The sequence below is a fragment of the Caretta caretta genome, chromosome 23 (genome assembly GCF_965140235.1).
Source record: "Caretta caretta isolate rCarCar2 chromosome 23, rCarCar1.hap1, whole genome shotgun sequence".
Lineage (NCBI taxonomy): Eukaryota > Metazoa > Chordata > Testudines > Cheloniidae > Caretta > Caretta caretta.
Window position 1 is genome coordinate 3,865,704 of NC_134228.1, and position 21,097 is coordinate 3,886,800.

At 58.2% G+C, this 21,097-nt stretch overlaps 1 protein-coding gene across 3 annotated transcripts in view; it reads left to right on the plus strand.

The window, feature by feature from the left end:
* Nucleotides 1-268: 268 nt before the first annotated feature.
* Nucleotides 269-21,097, plus strand: part of PLEKHG2 (pleckstrin homology and RhoGEF domain containing G2) — a 44,762-nt gene continuing 23,933 nt past the window's right edge. Inside the window, exons 1-4 of one of the 3 annotated variants that reach the window (XM_075122382.1) lie at nucleotides 269-376; nucleotides 13,967-14,040; nucleotides 17,839-18,296; nucleotides 20,918-21,018. In XM_075122382.1, the coding sequence (XP_074978483.1) occupies nucleotides 13,992-14,040; nucleotides 17,839-18,296; nucleotides 20,918-21,018 (608 nt within the window). In that variant the 5' untranslated portion in view covers nucleotides 269-376; nucleotides 13,967-13,991. Of the gene's footprint in view, nucleotides 377-12,646; nucleotides 13,696-13,966; nucleotides 14,041-15,546; nucleotides 15,990-17,838; nucleotides 18,297-20,917; nucleotides 21,019-21,097 lie in introns of those variants that run through there. The other 2 variants (XM_048833188.2, XM_075122381.1) reach the window with 2 other exon arrangements.

The window sequence follows — 21,097 nt, forward strand, 5'->3', positions numbered from 1 at the left end:
CACACACACACACACAGAGGTCTGTAGCCACACACGGCACAGAGCTGTGGTTACACACGCATAGATTTGCAGCTACACATACAAAGCCGAGATTAGCTGCGCACACACACACACACACACACACACAGAGATTTGTTCGCTGCACACACCCCCTCACTCACCCCCCCGCTGTCGCTGTGCGCGCGCAGCCCCCCCCCCCGCACACGGCCCGGGCCGGGGCCGCCCCTCGCTCGCACACCCTGGCGGCCCGTCCGCATGGCCGTTCCCGCGGCGCCGCTGACGGGCTGGGCCGGGCGCCCGCCGCGCTCTGAGCCGGGATCCGAGCCCGCCCGGGCTCCGGGAGCGCCGCGCCCTGCGCCGCCGCACAGCCTGGGAGGTGAGTCCGGCTGGGGGGCGCCCGCTGGAAAGCGTGACACACACACACACACAGAGACACACACACACAGAGAGAGACACACACAAGGAGACACACACACACACACACACAGAGACACACACACAGACACACACAAGGAGACACACACACACACAGAGACACACACACAGAGACAGAGAGACACACACAGACACACACACAAGGAGACACACACACAGAGACACAGAGACACACACACACAGAGACACACACACACACACAGAGACACACACAAGGAGACACACACACACACACAGAGACACACACACAGACACACACAAGGAGACACACACACACACAGAGACACACACACAGAGACAGAGAGACACACACAGACACACACACAAGGAGACACACACACAGAGACACAGAGACACACACACACAGAGACACACACACACACACACAGACACACACAAGGAGACACACACACACAGAGACACAGACACAGAGACACACACACACACACACACAGACACACACAGACACACACACAGAGACATGGGGCTCGGGAAAGTTTCTCGGCTCAGGGGGGCAGGAACAGGGGCTGCCTTTGTGTGCCGGAGCTGCGGGAGTGGGGTGCCCGAGCCCGGCTCCAGGGGAGTGGGGATCGGGGGGGGAGTCCCTGGCCGGAGGGGCTGCGTGCTGGGGAGGGGGGATCTGCTCTGGGAAATCTAGGGGCGGGGGTGTCCCTGACTGGGGAGGGGGGATCTGCTCTGGGAAATCTGGGAGGGGGGTGTCCCTGACTGGGGAGTGGAGATCCGCTCTGGGAAATCTGGGAGGGGGGTGTCCCTGACTGGAGAGGGGGGATCCGCTCTGGGAAATCTGGGAGGGGGGTGTCCCTGACTGGAGAGGGGGGATCTGCTCTGGGAAATCTGGGAGGGGGGTGTCCCTGACTGGAGAGGGGGGATCCGCTCTGGGAAATCTGGGAGGGGGGTGTCCCTGACTGGGGAGTGGAGATCCGCTCTGGGAAATCTGGGAGGGGGGTGTCCCTGACTGGAGAGGGGGGATCCGCTCTGGGAAATCTGGGAGGGGGGTGTCCCTGACTGGAGAGGGGGGATCTGCTCTGGGAAATCTGGGAGGGGGGTGTCCCTGACTGGAGAGGGGGGATCTGCTCTGGGAAATCTGGGAGGGGGGTGTCCCTGACTGGGGAGGGGGATCTGCTCTGGGAAATCTAGGGGCGGGGGTGTCCCTGACTGGAGATGGGGGATCTGGTCTGGGAAATCTAGGAGGGGGGCCCTGGTGGGGGGATCTGCTCTGGGAAATCTAGGGGGATCCTTGCTGGGGTGGGTCGTACTGAGGGGGAGGGGGATTTCCTCTAAGAGATCTAGAGGGAATCTCTTGGGGGTGGGGGGAGGGGGCTGTGTACCGGAGTGGGAAATCGGCTCTAGGATATCTGGGGGAGGGGGGGGGGGTCTGTGGCAGGGTGGTTTTGAATGCCGCGGGGGGGGGCTGTGTGGGTGTTGGAGGTAATTGGGGCTTGCAGGGGAGAGGGTCTAAATCAAGGAAGGGGGGGGTCGCATAGGGTGTGTGTGGTCTCAGGGCGGGGGTGAGGGGAGATTTTTGTTGCAGGGCAGTGGGGGAGGGGAGGATTCTGTGTAGGGTCGAGGTTTTATGGGGTGGCTGGGAAGTGGACCTCCCCCATCTGAGTTCTGCATTGTATTGTATCCATCCATGGGGCAGGGCAGCTGAGCTGGGTTTCACCAACCGTGCAGCACCGGGGACAATGGGAACGGGGCACTGGGGCGGGGCCCAGCCCGGAGGAGGAGGAAGCAGTCTGGAGTGAGGGCAGGGGGGGTGGGGCGCAGAAAAGGGTAATGCCCCGGGGCCTTTCCTAATAGGCTAGAGGCATTTGGACAGTGCTGCCTAGGCGCCCCTGTTCTGGGGTGACATCCCTAGCCATGCCCCCCGGCCCTGGATTGGCCAGCTCCAGCCGAGAGGTTGAATTTCTGCCCCACACGTGTGGGTCAGAGTAGAAGTTGGGATGGGGGAGGAAGATGAGAAAGAACGCAGGTCCCGGCCACTTGAGCTCAAGGGGAATCTCCAGTGGCTGCTGGCCGCATAGGGGGCTCTGACCTGCAGCGGAGCAGTTCCAGTTCCATCCGTCAGGGGGCAGCACCCCACGCACACCCCTAGCTCCTGCCACAGGTCAGAACCTAGAGATGAATCTCCCACTGCGTGGCTGGCTCCCTGGCGGGAGTGCAGTTGGTGTTAGGGCCCTGCTTTCGCCCCCCCCCACCCCTCCCCAGCATAGGGGGTAATTGGAGGCCCCCTGTTCTTTGGCTACTCTCTGCCGCCCAGGGTCCATGGGGGATGGGTCAGGGGTGTGGCCAGAGCATACTGTGTTGTGGCTATGCTCTGCCCCCTGGGCTCATAGAGAGATGAATTGTGAGTTAGAGCAGCTCTGCTCAGCTCTGAGGCTGCTCGAGGTGCCAAGAGGACTTAAAGCCCCCCCCCCCCCCCCCCATCCCTGTTTCTACCACAGGGACAGGGGAACTGAGAACCTGGGCCTTCCCACTCTAGACAGGATTTGCTTCACCTGCCACTGTAATGCAGCCCCCTCTGGGATGCAACCGAGCAGCTGGCGAGCAGTGTCACCACCACAGCGTCTTAGGACAGGAATGGGAGTAGATTTCTGTGTCCTCCTGAGTCCGTGCAAGCCAGCAAATTGCACGTTTCCCAGAGGAGGATGCCTGGCCTGGCCTGGCCACCCTTGCTTTTGGGAATGGAAGGATCCCTGTCAAGGAAGGGGTTTGTCCTGGTCCCTTCGCACACGTAGCAGAGGGGCTGGATTCAACCCTGGCTGGTGCCCTGCCTGGAGGGGCCCGTGTCTACAGGAGCCAACTCGTCATCCTGTGATAGGCTCGAGGTCAGGCCACATGATTCAGAGATCTTATGGCCAGAAGGGACCATCCAATCTGCCCCTTTCCAGGCCAAAGAACCCCACCCAGGGAGTCCTGCGTCCAGCCCCTATCTGATAGTCGAGCAAGAGCATCTCTTTTAGCGAGACATCCCGTCTCCACTTAGACTCCAAGTGACGGAGAGCCCACCGCGGCCCTGGGTCCGCGGCCCTGGGTCGGTCCCCCTCCCTGTTCAAAACGGGCGCCTTATTTGCATCCCCGTCCGAATGTGTCTTGCTTGTGGTCTCAGCTGTTTGATCCCGTTCTTCTTTTGTCTGTCGAATTTAATCGCTCCCGGGTATCCGAACTCGCTGTGGAACTGCTTCCAGACCAGGACCAAGCCCCTTCTTAACCGTCCCTTGGATACATTCGCCTGATCTCCGTCAACCCCTGACCGGGAGGCAGGTTTTCCAGACCTGGAACCTTTCAGCAGCTCTTCTTTGCACCCATCCCAGGTTTTGGCTTTGTGCTTTCTAAAACGGGGACTCCAAAACGGGATGCAGTATTCCCGTCTCGCTCTCCAGTGCTCCCTGTGAAATCGGCCCCTCTCCTTCAGATTCCTTAAAATCGATGCCTTTAACTCCGGGCTGGGCCAGGGTGGCGATGCCAGTCCCAGCAGGGGGTGAGAGAGAGAGAACCAGCTGGCAACGGCCGAGCCGGCTGTTAACCGTTGGGTTTAGCGGTGCCAAGAGCTACCATTCTTGGAAGGAAGCTAGTTTTCAACAGGGTCCAGGAGCAGTGCGGAAAAATCTGTCTCACCGCGTCTCTCTGTCTGTCTTGTTCCCTGGTATTTAAATCATTAAAGCAAGCAAATGGGCAGTGTAGACCCAGAAAACCTTTGGGGGGGGGCCCCAAGCGTGGGGCACTGAGATGTTGGGAGACTGTTGGAAGGCTCCTGGGTGCAAGGTGCTGGATGGGATGACCCTGGGGTGGCGGGCTGAGGGGCCCTGGGCATGGGGACAGGGCGATCTGTCCTGGATGCGGTCACTGGGCTGGGTTGGGTGACCGCTGGGCTGGGTTAGATGGCCCTGGTATGGGGCACTAGTCTGGGTCAGGTGCCCATGGCTGGCACAGCACGCTTAGGGCAGGCAGGAGTAACTTGCCCTGAAGATCCACTCTCCGAAGACTGACGCCAGCCTGGTTCCCCCCGTGGCCGTTGGTTTGGCTTCTTGCAGGGTGTGCACATGCTGCTGGCCAGACCCCCAGCGACCCTCGGCCCAGAGGGGCTGGAGCAAGAGAGTTCATCTGAGGTCAGGCTTGGCCACCACAGCAGGAGCCACAGACGTGGATGGAAGGAAGGAAGGAAGGAAGGAAGGGAAGCTCAACTCTGCCCTCGCTTTGTCTGTCTGTATCCGCCCAGGCCAGTCCGCGCGGAGGAAGGTCTCTTCACGAGCGGAGGTCGTTCGCATTTGTCCGTTCTGGGACAGACTCTCCCAGGGAGCAGATTCGGACCCTGAAAGCCCTTGGTGGGGTTAGGTTTGGGACACTTCAGATGACAATCTGGAGTCACACCGGTGGAGTTGACCCACGTCGGGGGTGGAGGGAGGCCGCTAGACTTGCAGCCGGAGGACTTGAACCCAGGGCCTTCAACGCGCCAGATCTCCGCTGCTAAAGCCAAAGGACTAACTTGCAGCTGGCGGCTCTAGTAGGTTGTTATCCTCCGGTGGAGGCAGCCAACATGCAGTTTGCCAGCGTCTTCCAGGAGCAGAATCTGGTTTCTTCTGTTGGAGCATGCCAAAGTGCTTTGCCGGCCAAACCCCACCAGCCCGGTTCTGACCTGGCTTCTGCTGACGGCAGCCAAAACCCCGGCCTCTGCGTGACGTCAAGGGATTTTTGCCTTCGTGTGTGCAGCTGCTGGAAAGCAGCCACCTCTGGGGTGGAGCGCGGCGACTGTTGTGCACCAGCTGCTGGGTGGCGCAATGATTAGGAATGAAGGCGAACGTACCAAGCTGGGAGGCAGGGTGGTTCCGACCCAACCGGATCTGCGCTTCGCGTCGGTCTGTGGGCTGCCTTGGTGGAGTGGTCTAGTGGTAAGAGTACGGGACTCAGAGTCAGGAGTCCCGAGTTCCATCTCCAAGGGGAGTGGGGTCTAGTGGTGAGAGCAGGAGATGGGCCGTCAGGAGGTCTCAGGTCACTCCCAAGCTGTGGGAAGGGGTGATGCCTGGTGGTTAGAGCACAGGGCTGCGTGTCAACAGAGCTGACTTCCCTTCCTGTGTCTCCCAGGGACGTGTGGTCTAGTGGTGAGAGCAAGGGTGAGCCTGGGTGTCAGGACACCTGGGTTCTTTGCATGGCTCTGTGAGGAGAGTGGGATCTAGTGGCTGAGATTGGGAACCAGGACTCCTGGTTCCCATTTCCTGATTCTGCCACCGATTTTTCTTTGCGGCGCTGGGAGAGTCACTCCCGGTCCCTGCGCTTACACTGCCGTGAGTGTGTGTGTGTAAAACAACCCTGGCCCGATGGAAGCCCTTTGAGAGGATCATGGGATGCAAACCTCTGGGAGTGAAAGTTTTCCCCCTTTTTCCTGCCCTCTCGGTTCAGGGCATGTCTGTGCATTGCATGTGTTTGGTAATTTTGGGCGCCCTGCCCAGTTTGTGTTTGATCCCACGCCCCAGTGTTCGCCATCCCAGAACCCTTTGCGTCCGGAGCGGGGCACGCTCTGGAAGCGTCGCTAAATGACAGCCGGACCTTTTCTTCCTCGCTGGCCGGTTACACGGGGCTGCCAGAAAGTGATGAGGTGCTATAGGGTGTGTGGATGTGACATATGTTATGGCAGTGGGTAGATGCTCTGAGCAAGACCGCACGGTGCTAGGCGCTGCGCAGACATGAGGCAGGACATGCTGGGGATCACGGCGCCACTCCCCCAGCCTGGCTCAGTTGTGGGCACTGGGGGCAGAGAAGGAGCAGGCATGGATATTCTCTGCTTCCCTCCCAGTCCTGGGGTCTCACGTGTTTCCTGGTGGGCAGGTCCTTGCTGGATGAATCACCGCTCTGTGCCTCAGTTTCCCAGCAGTAAAACTGGGATAATACTATAAGACCCAACACAACTGAGGGACTGGGAGGATTGAGTTCGAATGAGCTTGAGTGGATCAACCAGAGGATAGGACCCAGGAGACCTTAGGTATTTTGATGCAGCCGCTGGTCTCTTCCTTTTCCCTCCCGCCCTTTGTCTGTCTTGGTTATTTAGCCTGGAAGCTCTTTGGGAGAGGGTCTGTCTCTGGCGCCATGTTGTGCAGCTCCTAGCGCACTGGGGCCCCGATCTCGGTGGTGATACAAACACAATCTGCCAGCTGGGCAAATCTCTAGTGTGTCCTTTGTCTGCTTAGGCTGGATAGCTCTCCACTTTGTCTGTGCAGCCCTGGGTGCCACGGGGCCCTGTGTTCTGCGAGGCCTCTGGGTGCTAAGATCCTACCTGGAATAAGAACCCCGTAGGCACGGCTGGGTCTGTGGGTGCTTTCCAGCTCGTTGGCTCTGAAAGGGATAATTGTGAACCCGGAAATCCCCTGTCTGATTCTAGTCCGGGCAACTCCTGTGAACCAAGGCTCCCAGCTGCTTTCTGCAGTATGGACATGCCTGCACAGGGAGGTCAGCTTGTGGCAGACTGGGGAGGGGTGGGGGTAGGGGTGGGGGAGGTCACAGGCCGGTTAGATAGAGGATGGGGGTTGTGATGGTGGAAGGGGTGGAACTGGGCGGCAGGACACCTGGGTTCTAGGCCCGTCTCCCAGGAGGAGAGGGGGATCTAGTGGATAGAGCAGGGTCAGGACTCCTTATCCTGGTTCTTATCCTGACTCTGGGAGGGGAGTGGTTAAAGCAGGAGCAGGATTGGCTGTCAGGTCTGATCTGCTTTTAGAGTGGGTTAGGCCCCCGAGATTTCTATTTTGTGGGAAATTGCGACATTTTGGGGGGAAAAACTTCGCTCTGCATCAGAACGAAATTCCAAGGAATCATGACTTCAGAGAACAGGAGGACTTGTGGCACCTTAGAGACTAACAAATTTTTTAGAGCATAAGCTTTCGTGGGCTACAGCTCACTTCATCGGATGCATAGCACGGAACGTATAGTAAGAAGACATATATCTACATACAGAGAAAGTGGAAGTTGCCATACAAACTGTCAGGGGCTAATTAATTAAGATGAGCTATTATCAGCAGGAGAAAAAAACTTTTGTAGTGATAATCAAGATGGCCCATTTTGAGAGTTGGCAAGGTGTGAGGATACTTAACATGGGGAAATCGATTCAATATGTGTAATGACCCAGCCACTCCCAGTCTCTATTCAAGCCCAAGTTAATTGTATCTAGTTTGCATATTAATTCAAGCTCAGCAGTTTCTCGTTGGAGTTTGTTTTTGAAGCTTTTCTGTTGCAGAATCGCCACCCTTAAGTCTGTTACTGAGTGGCCAGGGAGGTTGACGTGTTCTCCTACCGGTTTTTGAACGTTATGATTCCTGATGTCAGATTTGTGTCCATTTATTCTTTTGCGTAGAGAGTTTTTTTCGCCGGCTGATAATAGCTCATCTTAATTAATTAGCCTCTTACAGTTTGTATGGCAACTCCCACCTTCTCTGTATGTAGATACATATCTTCGTACTGGATGTTCCATTCTATGCATCTGATGACGTGGAAAGCTTATGCTCTAATGAATGTGTCCGTCTCTAAGGTGCCACAAGTCCTCCTGTTCTTTTTGCGGATACAGACTAACACGGTGGCTGCTCTGAAACCTGTCACGGATTCTGAGGATGTTCAGTTCGGGGCCATGGAGACATGTCATGGGGACTCTGATCTGATATTTAATATGATAGCTGTGTTACAGCCCCTTGCCTGGGTACTGCACCTTGGGATGATGGGAGGGCGTCCCAGTGATGCAGAGCACTTCCTCGGTGGGATCTTTAACTTCTGTTGGGCCACCCAACCTGGACAAATCTAGGGACCAGATAAAAACTAGCTCACTGGCTGTCTAGGTTGGGGGCTGACAAATGATCCTCGTAAAAGAAGTAGAAACGCCAACTAACAATAACGTTGGGGTTCTTTTTACTTCCCTTCTGGTTTTTGTAATCCTTAGGGTCATGCTCAGTCCATGTTTCCAAGGATTTCTCGGAAAACATGACGGCTAGAAACTCAAGCAAGCTAGATTTATTAGAAATCCCATGACTCCAGAAGCTAGGGCCTTATGGGAAGCACCAAATATCTTCACACGCCACCCCCTCTTCTTTTTATGCATTCGATCCTTCCACTTGGGGTTTCTTTGTTTGGAACAATAGGGAGGACGGGTTTTGCTTCGTCTTTGTCACTGTCATTGACAGTGGAGCTGTGACAATATGGCAGGTGCTGTACAATATCCAGAGAGATGCAGTTTTAGCTTTGGGGCGTGGCCAGAGCGCACTGCGCTGTGGCTGTTCTTTGCCCCCCAGGGCCCATAGGGGGCAGCTCCTAGGAGCCTGGAGCAAGGATGACAGGATTCCTTTGGGCCCCCTTTGCATTCCCTGTATTTTGAGCCCTTTCTGGTCCACTTGGTGCAGCCTCAGGGCTGCTCTAACGCATGCTGCACCCCTTCTGGGCCCTGGGGAGCAGAGAATAGTCACAGTATAGAGCGCTCCGGCCCTGATCGACCCCTACTTCCGGGGCTGTGAGCAGGGCCCTTACACCAGTTCCCGGCAGACCAGGGAGGCCCCCTGTGGGTGGGAGAGCCTCACAAGGGGACCTGAGCATGACTGAGAACCAGGACCAAGGTGTCCGTGAAAACCAAAGACCCAAGAACCGATTCCCAACCAAGCCCAAGTTTGCTCTCGGCCGCTCCAGCGGAAATCCGGAGTGAGCACGCGGCAGTGACTGGATTCCCGCTCCAAAGCCTGCCGCTGGCAGAAAGAACGTGGCCCATGGAGGGTGTCCCATTTGACCTTATTAGGGGATATTTCCCCCCACTCTTTCTGTTTTAAGCCTGGGGATTTGGGTGGGGGAATCTGGAAAGAGGAATTAGCTCAGGAATGCGACTCTGGCACCCGACCCAAGGGAACTGCTGGGAGTGAGTGTAAACCCACCCTGGTTTCTGTGCACAGAGCAGGCATCCCCTCCACCGCCGCCCTGCTGGCAGGCAGCTGGGCCTCACGCCCTTCCCCGGGTCGTTGAACCCCCTTGCTTCTCCTGTTGCTGTTTGTCTTGTGGTACCACCCTGATCAGGAGTTGCGGGTCGTGCTAGGCGCAGCGTGGCCTAGTGGATCGAGTGCTAGACTGGGACACAGGAAACCTGGGTTGTGTTTTCCGCTGGGTGACTTTGGGAAAGTCACTGGCCCCTCCGTGCCTCAGTTTACCCAAATGCGGCTAATGGTGCTGACCTCCTTAGTAAAGTTCTTTTGAAACGTGACTGCTAACGGGAGTTAACAGGGAGGCAACCACACTGCTGTGCTGGGCACTGGGGAGAACTCCGAACCCTCCGGGGAGTGAAGCTCTGGAACAGGCGTCCAAGGGAGGTTGTGGGATCCCCGTCACTGGAGGCTTTTAAGAACAGCTGGAAAAACCCCTGTCAGGGCTGGTCTAGGTTAACTCGGTCCGGCCTCAGCGCAGGGGGCTGGACGCGATCACCTCTCGGGGTCCCTTCCAGCCCGACGGTTCTATGATGAAAAGCGCTAGGGATCGCGATTGCCCTCCTCACAACGGCCGTGGGAGACAGGGAAGGATCCTCCTGCTCCCTGTATAGGTGGGGAAACTGAGGCAGACGGGACTCCCCATCAGGTTGGTTTTCTGGTTACTGCACTGGGCTGGGCTTGAAGAGATCTGGGTTGTATTCCTGGCGCTGCCACAGACTCGCTATGGGATCTAGGGCCCTTCGTGTCTCTTTGGGCCTCAGTTTCCCCATGGGGTGGGGAAGTTACTCCGGATTAAGGTAGGGTGTGAACTAAAAACACAGTAGCTCCCCATGCACCAAGTGAAGTCCCTTTTTCCGAGTCAGCTTATTCCGCTTCCGAAGGGGATCGGACCGGAAGCTCTTTGGGTCGGGGCTGGCTCTGGTTTTGTGCAGCACCCCGCACGGTGGGGCCCCAATCTTAGCTGGGACCTCTAGGTGCTACCGTAATATACCTAATAGTTGCTCCACCTGTAACCCCAGACCTGACCCTCTGCTGCAGCCTGCCTGATGGGGGCCATGATCTCAGCTGCACAATTGGTCAGAGGGTTTCTGGGGTTTGGGTGGGGCGTGGGTCACCGGCTCGGATCATTGGGGTGTATCTTGCCTAATCAATTCCCAGCCATCGCCGGGGCATTGGGGGCACCTGTTGCTCCTGGCCGTGGCAGGTGAGGCATAATTGTTGAAACTCCTGAGGCTTGAAGTGCTTTGGTCGGGCTGAAGTCACTGGGCTCAGAATAGGCTGCATTGTGTTGCCGGCCTGTGTTGATTGTGTCCCGGTCCATGGAGATGAATAGGGGGAAGCAGGAATTAAAGCCGTAGGCCCGCCCGGCAGGCAGCAGGCATGAACGGTGCCAGCTTTCGCCAGCTTCTTGCAGCCCTAGGAAAGTGGGAAGGATGCGGGGGGGGTGGCAGGGCGGAAGGGCTGCTTGATATGATTGTGATGCACTCCTCCGCAGGGGCTGGCAGCCAGGCAATCCTGACCTGGTTCCAACCCCGCCAGACGGCGGCCCGGCTGATTGGCATGGAGGCGTGAGAGTCCTTGTGGCAGGCCAGTTCCTGACGGGCCTCTGCCCCCTCCGATGAGCTCCCACAGTCTGCCCCTAGGAAGCTGGGAGGGTGCAAGCCGCTGTTCACACCAGTTTGCACGAGGGGGAGTTGGCGTCCACCCCACACGGCACAGTTTGCACGAGGAGGGATTGCCCCAGCACGTTGCAGCAGAATTTGCACGGTGTGGGTTGCACCAACACCACGCTGTTTGCACGAGAGGGGGTTGCACCAACAGGCTGCAGTGCATTTTGTACAAGAAGGGTTGCCCCAGCAGCACCAGCATAGTGCAATTTGCACGAGGGGGACTTGCAGCAATGCTGTGCAATGCAGTTTGCACGAGGGGGGAATTGCACCAGGACCACGCAATGCAGTTTGCATGGTGTGAGTTGCACCATCACGGCACAGTTTGCACCAGCGGTTAATGATGCTTCCACGGGGCGGCAAAGGGAAGTGCTAATGCCCTCCTTGTTCTCAGCCTAGACTGCTTCCTCAGCTAAACTAGCTTTCCTGGTTGCAGTGGCAGTTAGTGGCTGAGCACCGGGCATGAGGGACCCAGCTATGCCTCACGTAGAGGGGCCCGATTCCCTGTCTCTCTGCCCCTGGAGCAACATCTGCAGCAGAGCCAAAGGCCGCCCAGCTCAGCCAGGCTGCGTTTGCACCGGTGCAGGGAAAGGGCGACACGAGGATCAGCCCCCCGCAGGCAAGTGCACGTCCCAGTCTGCAGCAGAAAGGTGCCTCCGTGTCCGTGAGGCCGTGGATTCACCTTGGGTTCTTCCCCCGCTTGCGTCAGACGAGGCTTGGTCCTGTTGGCAGAGCCTGGGGGACACTTGCCCTGGGTCCGTAAAGTGGTCTGCGCCTCGCTGCATTTTGCACTGAGTAGCTCGTGCTTCCGTTGTGCCCACGGGGTTGTTTTTCTCCATGCAGTGCCGAGATGCAGCCCCCTCTGGGGTGGGCAGCTGTTCATGCAGGCCTTCCCCGTGCAGTGCCGAGATGCAGCCCGCTCTGGGGTGGGCAGCTGTTCATGCAGGCCTTCCCCGGGCAGTGCCGAGATGCAGCCCGCTCTGGGGTGGGCAGCTGTTCATGCAGGCCTTCCCCGTGCAGTGCCGAGATGCAGCCCGCTCTGGGGTGAGGCATGGCAGCTGTTCGTACAGGGCTTGCTCACCTGATGCTGAAATGCAGCCGTTTCTGGGGTTAGGCATGGAGGATGTTTAACCACCATCCTACAGAGAGCTTCTGTTAGGCGCGAGAGGGAAGAATAATCTGGTATCCAACTGAAATTTGGTAAATGACCCAGGCCCCTCCCCCCGAGGAAGATCATCAAATCCAATCCAAACCTGAATGTTTCTACTCAAGTGTGGACTGTGGGTTTGAGCAAAGCGGTTGTGAGACTCCTGGTTTGTTCCCAGCTCTGGGCGGGGAGTGGGGTCTAGTGTTTTGAGCAGACAGGGCTGGGAATCAGGACTCCTGGGTCCTATTGCCAGGCCTGGGAGGGGCCCTGCACTTGTTTTGCAAGCTAAGCAGGGTCCAAGCCAATCGGTATCAGAGAAATGTCCAACTGGAAGGGACTTCGGGAGGTCATCAGGTCCAGCCCCCTGCGCCGGGGTAGGGCCATGTAAACCTAGACCAGTCCCAACAGGGGTTTGTCCAGCCTGTTCCTAAAAACCTCCAGTGACGGGGATCCCACGACCTCTCTGGGGAGCCTGTTCGAGAGCTTCACTCCCCGGAGAGCTGGAAAGTTTGTCCTGATATCTCACCTCAATCTCCCTCGCTGTGGATTAAGCCCATTGCGTCTTGTTCTGCCTCCAGTGGACGTGGAGAACAGCTGATCCCTGTCCTCTTTACAACACCAATTAACATATTAATTGTTCTCAGGTCCCCCCTCAGCCTTCTTTCCCACAGACTAAACCTGCCCACGTTTTTTAACCTCTCCTCCTAGGGCAGGTTTGCTAAACCTTGGATCCTTTTTGTGGCTCTCCTCTGGCCTCTCTCCAATTTGCCCACGTCTCTCCTAAAGCGCGGTGCCCAGAACTGGACACCGTAGCCTCACCGGTGCTGAGTCGCGCAGGACAGTGACCTCCCGTGTCTTGCGTACGACGCTCCTGTTAACACACCCAGAATGATGCTAGCTTTTTTTGCAACTGCTTCTCCTTGTTGACTCATATTCAGTTTGTGATCCACTCCAACGCCCAGATCCTTTCCGGCAGCACGACCCCCTAGCCGGTTATTCCCCATTTTCCATCTGATTTTTCCTTCCAACGTGACGTTCTTTGCACTTGTCTTTATTGAAGTTCATCCTGTAGATTTCAGACCGAGTCTCCGATTTGTCCTGGTCATTTTCAATTCTAATCCTGCCCTGCAAAGTGTGCAGCACCCCTCCCAGCTTGGTGTCATCTGCAGCTTGTATAACCAGGACTCTCCGCTCCATTATCCGAGTCACTGAGGAAAATATTGACCAGTGCCGGGCCCAGGACTGACCCCTGTGGCACCCACTACGCCCTCCCACTTTGACAGTGACCTGTTGATTACTCCTTTTTGAGTTCGGTCTTTCCACCAGTTGTGCGCCCACCGGACAGCGATTTGATCGAGAAGACCCACGGTTCCCTCATTTGCCTGTGAGACTGTCATGCGGGACTGTGTCAAAAGCCTTAGTCAAATCAAGCGATTTCATGTCTACAGCTTCCCACTCGGCCAACGACCCTGCCGAAGAAAGGAATTAGGTGGGTTTGGGATGATTTGCTCTTGACAAAGCCAGGCTGGCTATTGCTTATCACCCCGTTATCCTCTAGGTGTTTGCAAATTAATTGTTTAATAATTGGTTCTGGTATCTTCCCAGGTTTCAGAGTTAGGCTGGCTGGTCTGTAATCCCCTGGTCCTATTTGGTCCCCTTTTTAAAGACAGATCCTATGTCTGCCCTTCTCCGGAGAACAGTCTGCAGGGGACGTGGCCCAGGATGATGTGTGACTCGGTATTGTCTCCCTCTCTGTGTAGGACGTCCGTCGGAGACCACAGCACCATGCCTGAGGGAGCTCGTCGGGGCAGCAACAAGAAAGCAGGCAATCAAGGTTGGTGCCTGGGGCCCACACGTGATGTAACCCCCCCCCCCCCAAGGGGCAGCCTCGCCTGTGGGGGCTGGACGCAGAGCTCCCGGGCTGATGAGACGGTCTGCCCCGCCCGCAGAGGGGATGGGTTACTGCACGGAGCGGAGAAGGGGAGGCAGGACTCCTGGGTCCTATTCTCCGGTGTGGGAGGGGAGTGAGGTCTAGTAGCTAGAGTGGGCGGATTGGGAGTTTGGACTGCTGGGTTCTTTTCCCAGCTGTGGGAGGGGAGGAGGGTTTAATGGGTTAGAGTGGGGGGGCCTGGGAGCCAGGACTCCTGGGTTTTATTCCCAGCTTTGCCACCGATTTGCTGGCTGACCTTGGGCAAATCCCCGCGCCCGCCCCCACCACTTGCCTCAGTTTCCCCATCTGTCAGATGGGGGCACAGTGATTGTGAGTTGCTTCACGGGCTCTTTGTCTCTCTTCTTCCCACGCTCTTTTTCATTCCCTCTTCCCTGCAGCCCCTGAACGATCTCCCCATCCCTAACCCACTACCACCCCCTGCCTTCTTCAAAGCCCTTCTTGAAACCTGCCCTGTGTTTTGTCCACTCGGAGGATGAGCATCTCCCAGCTGCGCCTGCAGATCCCCATGCTCAGGGGTGGCCCTACGTAAACAGAACTGAATAATAACGGCAGCAGCGGATGGGGTTTTCCGTTGCACCCAGGCTGCAGCCCACTTTTCAGAGCTGAGTAACCCACCCCAGCAGAGGGAAGGGGCCAATCCTAGCTCAGATGAGGAAGAGAGGGGCTCCGGGTGGATGGGGGGTGAGTTAGAGCAGCCCAGGGGCTGCTCTGCCTGACACTGGAGGTCAGGCAGGACCCAGAACACATAGAGCAAAGGGAATCAAAGCGACCTCCCCACACCCCAGCCCAGAGCTCAGCGACTGGGGCGGGCCTGACTCTCAGGCCCAAAGATGCGGATCCCGGCCCGAATGGGGCAGCCAGAGGAGGAGGCGACTGGGGATGCAGTGATGGGGCAGGAGGGTCAAAGCTGGAGTCATGGACTCCATGCCGGGCCGGGCATCGGCCAGTCCCACCCGCCTCCCTTCCAGTGAGTGGTGGGCCGGGGTTAGAATAATAAACGTCCAGGCTTCATGCAGCCGGTTGGATCGAGGAGGCCCCCAATGGGGAGACAAAAGCAAACAGGTCCTACAAGGGCTTCCGCATTCCTGGCAGTCTTGGCAAGAGGAGCCTGGTGGGTGGGGGGGTGGATGGGCCCTTTAAGGGATTGAATTTAACCCTTCCCCTGCCGTTGAAACTGACAAGAGACAAGCGGAGAACCCCATCCAACCTGTCTGCATTGAAGCTGGACCCTCCCCCCCCCATTGGAAAGAATCAGGGTGGGGGCTTTTAAAGGGGAAACTGAGGCCCGATGCCAGGGCGCACGGAGATGGCCAGGCAGTGCCGGCGCCCCCCGGTGTCCCGCCCGTTTCCTGCGATCTGTGCAGGTTCCACTTCCTTCCGCCGAAGTGTCGCTTGCAGTCGGTTCCTCTCTGTGGCTGCTGCTCGTTTTGAATCACCTGCTCGCTGGCTGCAACGGAAAAGGCCAGAGAGATGTAAACTGTCAGGAGGGGCCAGTTCCCTGGCTGGTGTCAACGGGCGTCGCTCCATTGGAGTCCATGGGGCCAGCAGACCCCGACCCCAGGCCTCCTGCTGCCAGAGTTGTGTTCCTACTGACCCCTCCTGGAGCATGAGCAATGAGGGAGGGTGAAGGGTCTGCATATTTGTGCCACCATAGATGGCAGGCAGTGTTGCCTTGTGGATAGTGCGCTGGACTGGTGTTCAGGAGACCCGGGCTCCATTCCCGGCTCTGTTGCTGGGGGCCTTTGAGGAAGTCCCTTCCCCTTTCTGTGCCTCAGTTTCTCCATCGGTAGAACGGAGCGCTCTGAGATCAGCCGATGATGAGCGCTGCGGAGGTATTGTTATACTGCTGTCTGTGTGCCACTCCCCACGGCTGTTCAAATCCACTCTGGGTGTGTGTGCGTAATTCTCCATAGTTCTCTGTGCATGGAGAGGGGGGGCCGTGCATGCCGAGAGGTGTTTGTTCACCGGCGCATGTGCACAGTGCTGGGTTGGGACGCGTGTGTGCGTGCATGGAGGGGTGGGGGGTGCGTGCACGGAGTGGCCTTGAATTGCGTGCGCGTGGGGTGAGTGCACGTGTGCGTGTGGCTGGGGCGGCCGTGTACACGTATAGGGAGATGTGTGCATAGAGGCATTTGTGCATCCGTGTGCTTAACCGGTGGTGGGCTTGTGTAATATGTGCGTGGTGGCGTGGGCATGCACCAGGGGCGTGCATGAGTGGTGGGTGAGTGCAGGGGAAAAGTTCATCTGTGCACAAACGCATGGTGTGTGTGTCTGGGTGTGCACATCGGGGGTGCCTAGAGGGCTGTGTGGGTACAGTGGGGTGTGCATGCCCAGAGGGGGCGTGTGCATGTGCAAGGGGTGTGCATGTGTGCACACAGGAGGGGGGGTGTGTGCATAGAGAGTTGTGTGCATTGAGGTGTGTGCAAGCACGGAGGTGTGGGTGGGTGGGTGCATGCAGGGGTGTGTGCTTAGTGGTGGGGGGGTGTGGGGGTGTGCATGCAGACAGGGATCCGTGTATATAACACATAAAGAGAGATGAGAGACATGGGCTCATGCCACAGGACCTGCCCCGGGGCTGTCTGAATCCAGGGCCCCGTCTCTAATGTGTATTTTTGTGCAAACCTTTTCCTGAGCGGCTGAGCTCAGTGTGTGCAAAGCCTCTCCTCCCACAATGCAACACAAACCACAGCCTTGAAGGTGCAAGGCGGGCGAGGAAGCTCTTGGAGCCGGGGCTGGCGGGGGGAGCGTGAAGTGCAGCTGGGGACGGGTCCCCCTGGCGTCGCCACGTCGGATGGGGGCAAAACCCCACGGAGCAGGGATTGGAGGTGACGAGGCGGAGTGGGGGGTGGCGTGTTGAACTCAAAGTGGTTGCCGCTCCGGGGCGATGGCTCATCGCGGGCATGGGGGAGTTTGCAAGATGCAGGGGAGGGTGCTGGGGGCATCCAATGTAGCCGGCTTATCGGGGTCTGGGTCGGCGGGACAGTAGGACTGGAAAGGACACCCCCCCCCCCCCGGCTTGTGGGGTGCACCTGTCTCCTATTAGTGCAGGAGACTCAGCCTGAGAAAGGCTGAATAGAGAGAGCTATGGCCGTTCCTAGCCACGCTGGGCCGGAGAGCCACAGAGGTGGAGGGGGGAGGAATCGATCCCTTGATGCGCCAGCCGTGGCCGCTGCTCGCGGGCATGGGGAAATCTGCCTCAGCCCTGGGCATCAATGCAGTGGCCCTTTGGCTCCCCCGTTGTATCCCGTCGGAGGAGCTCTGCAGGCACAAATGAGTTTAGCCACCCTCACGCGCGCGCCCCTCAGTGGTGAGGGAGGTGGGTGTTATGGTACCTCTTACACAGAAGGAGAAACTGAGGCATGGGGTGGGGGGCGCGAGGCTTGCCCAACGTCACCCAGGGACAGAGCTCGGGGTTGGGGGGAACCCAGGAGTCCAGACTCACCTCTCTGCTCTGACTAGTAGACCCTACTCCCCTCCAGGAGCAGGGTGGCGAATCCAGGAACTCCTGCCCTGGCTTCTCCCAGCAGGGGGTGCCGTGGGGAGTGGGGCAGGAGCCTTGGCTGTAAGGGGAACTCCCGGCTACTCCAGTCCCAGACTCTCCCAGCAGGGGGCACTGCGGGATGGGGAATCTCCCAGCAGGGTGGGCGCCGCTAAGCTGTCCGTCTCGCTTTCCCTCCCCAGTGGTCGCCAGACCATCCTCCGTGTCCTCGCTGAGCGGGATCGCCGGCGGTATGGCTGCCGCCACCATCTCGGGCAGCTGCACCTCGGTCAACACGGTGTGCTCGGACGGCGAGCGGCCCGTCAGCCTCAGCTCCTCCGCCTCCTCCGCCTCCCTGCCCGACAGCCAGAGCGCCTTCGGCAGCAGCGGGGCCTTGGGCGGGGGCTGCCCCGCCGGCTACCCCCCCGACGCCCAGCAGAACGGCAGCGACATCAGCCTCGACCTCACCCCCGTGGCGCTGCTGGAGGGGTCGGCCGAAGCCGAGCGGCCCCCGGGGGGGGCCAAGCGTGGTGGTGCCTGGTCCCCCGGGCCTGCCAGAGCCAGGGAACGGCGGGTCAAGCTGTCCCAACTGGACCGGGTGGTGCTGGAGATTGTGGAGACGGAGCAGGCTTACGTCCGGGACCTGAGGAGCATCGTGGAGGTGAGCAAAGGGAGCGGCCGGCTACTCCAGCCCCAGACTCGTCCAGCAGGGGGCGCTGTGGGGAGCGGGGTGGGGCACTGGCTGCGGGGGGAGCCCCTGGCTGCTCCAGTCCTGGGATCTCCCAGCAGGGAACGTTGTGGGGAGCAGGTATAGCACCCAAGTTAATGGGGCCCTGATTTTGCTATGGGTTTCTTTATGCTAATGCATATAATTAAGAAACAATATGAATTGCCATTGATTTTCCAGTAGCAGCTATAGACCCCACCCGAGATAGAGGCCTCTTGGCGCCGGGTGCTGCCCAGACAGGCTCTGCCCCAAAGGGCTTCTTGTCTAATCAGACAAAGGGTGGGGAAACTGAGTCATAAAGAGGGCTTGTGACTTCCCCAGCGTCACATGGCAAATCTGGGGCGGAGCCAGGAGTAGGACCCAGGACTCCTGAGGCCTAGCCCAACCCCCTGGCCACTCAGCAGCGCTGTCTCAGCTCAGAGGTGATCCCGGAGGGACCTTTGTGAGCATCATAACAATTTGAGGGGGTGTGTGTGTGCGGGGTGTAATTTGCTGCTCAGCTGCCTCGCGAGTGTCAGTGGATCAGCACCTGCCCTGGCGGGTCAGACAGGCCCCGTCTGCCCCGAGAGAGGCCCAAAGAATCCCAGTTATTCCTCCAGCAGGAAGGGCTGAAATGCGAGCTCTGGCGGGAGGGGGCGGGGAGCCTCTGCCGGGAGCCTGGCTCCAGGCCTGCAGCCGGCTCCCCAGTAACTCCAGCCCCGGCAGCAAACGGCTCATCCCAGAGCTGGACTCGGATCATGGGCCCCTTGGACTCTGTGCTGGACCAATGTCCTCCCAGGACTTGGTTTTAACCATTCGCCATCAGAACCCAGGAGTCCTGACTCCCAGCCCCCCTGCTCTAACCACTAGACCCCAATCCCCTCCCAGAGCAGGGGTTAGAACAAGGGGGGCTGGGCGCCAGGACTCCTGGGTTCTATTGCCGGCTCTGGGAGGGGAATCTAGTGGTTAGGGCTCGGGGGGAGCCAGGACTCCTGGATTCAGAAATCTCGGTTGCGCGGCTTGTGCTCGGGGCAGGTCCCTGCATTCTAGGGCTTTTGTGAATCAGCTGGAGCCATGCTGGGTCCTGGCCAGCGCTGAGTCTCCGCGTGGAGAGGCGGGTTTTTCTGGCTACGGCGGGGAAGCTAGAGAAAGGTCACTGGCACAGAAATGAGAATGATTTAACAGATTGTCTCAGCAGAGCTCTTTCCGGGTTTATTAACAGCATTTGGTGGGTGGGCGAGTGCTGGGACGTTCAGCACAGTGATGCTCAGGGGGTGGAAGGAAATGTTATTTCACTCGGGGAAACCGAGGCGCAGAGCGGGTGGGAAAGGGACCCAGGAGTCCTGGCCTCTGCTCTGATCATCAAACCGCACATCCCCCTCCTAGAGCTAAAGATAGATCCCAGGAGTCTTGCCCCCTTTCCGCCCTCCCCTCTAATCTTTACACCGCACCCTACTCCTAGAGTTGGGGAAAAACCCAGGAGTCCTGACTCTCAGGCTCCTCCCCCTCCGGTAGTCCTTACACCACCCGCTCCTCCCAGAGCTGGGAAAGAACCCAGGAGTCCTGAGTCTCAGGCCCCTCCCCATCCCATAGTCCTTAGCCACCCGCTCCTCCCAGAGCTGGGAAAGAACCCAGGAGTCCTGACTCCTCATCTGATCATTATACCACACGCCTTCCTAGAGCTGGGGATGGAATCCAGGCGTCCTGGCTTCCAGTCCCACCCCCTAAACATGTTGCCTTCTGGAGGGAAAGGAGCCCCGGTCTGTGCTGCATGTAGATTTCAGCTCGGCTCTTTCTGCCCCTTCAGTCAAGGGAATGATGGCACCCCTTGATTCCAGCCGCTGGCAACATTTGTCCACCTTGAGAGAGACTGGCGAACCAGGCCAGACTCCATCTCCCACGATGCACCATGGTCTCTCCCCTTGGCTGAGCCAGTGCAGTGTCTCATTGGTGAGAGATCTCTGTATAAACAGCTGCCATGCTCCACCCCAGAGGTGGCTGCATCTCAGTGCTGGGTGAGGGACAACTTTATAAAGAGCTACCGAGCCCAATTGCCAGAGGTGGCTGCATTTTGGTGTTGGGCGAGGGATTCCTGTATAAACAGCTGCTGTGCTCCACCTCAGAGGTTTCTGCATTTCCGTGTTGGGTGTGTAATCCCGGAGCAATGTTGCTGTGTGGCTGTTAAGCAACTGCCATGCCCCACCCCAGGTCAGTCGCATTTCATCCGGGGGTGAGTGGTCCCTGTACAGCTGCCCCAGAGATGGTTGCACTTCGGTGCTGGGGGAATGACCCCTGTATAAACAACTGCCCTGGCCCACCCTAGAAGTGGGCACATCTCAGTGCTGAGTGAGGCGTCCTTGTATAATCTGCTGCCAGGCTCCACCCCAGAGGTGGATGCATCTCAGTGCTGGGATGAGTAATCCCTGTATAAACAGCTGCCATGCCCCACCTCACAGCCACCATTGGCACCGTGGATGAAATGATGATGCAGTGTTGCCTGGTGATGTCCGCAAAGTGCTTTGCGGGAGGAGAGGCGTTCCGGGAACGCAAGGTTCTGACCCATTCCTGCTTTGCAGGATTATCTTGGCTGTATCATAGACAGTGGACACCTGCCCCTCAAACCTGAGCAAGTGAGCACTTTGTTCTGCAACATCGAAGACATCTATGAGTTTAACAGGTGAGTCTGCTGTCTCCTAGCGCCCACTGGTCAGGGAGAGAATGGTGGGAGATGATCGGGAGAGGGACTTACTGGGGGT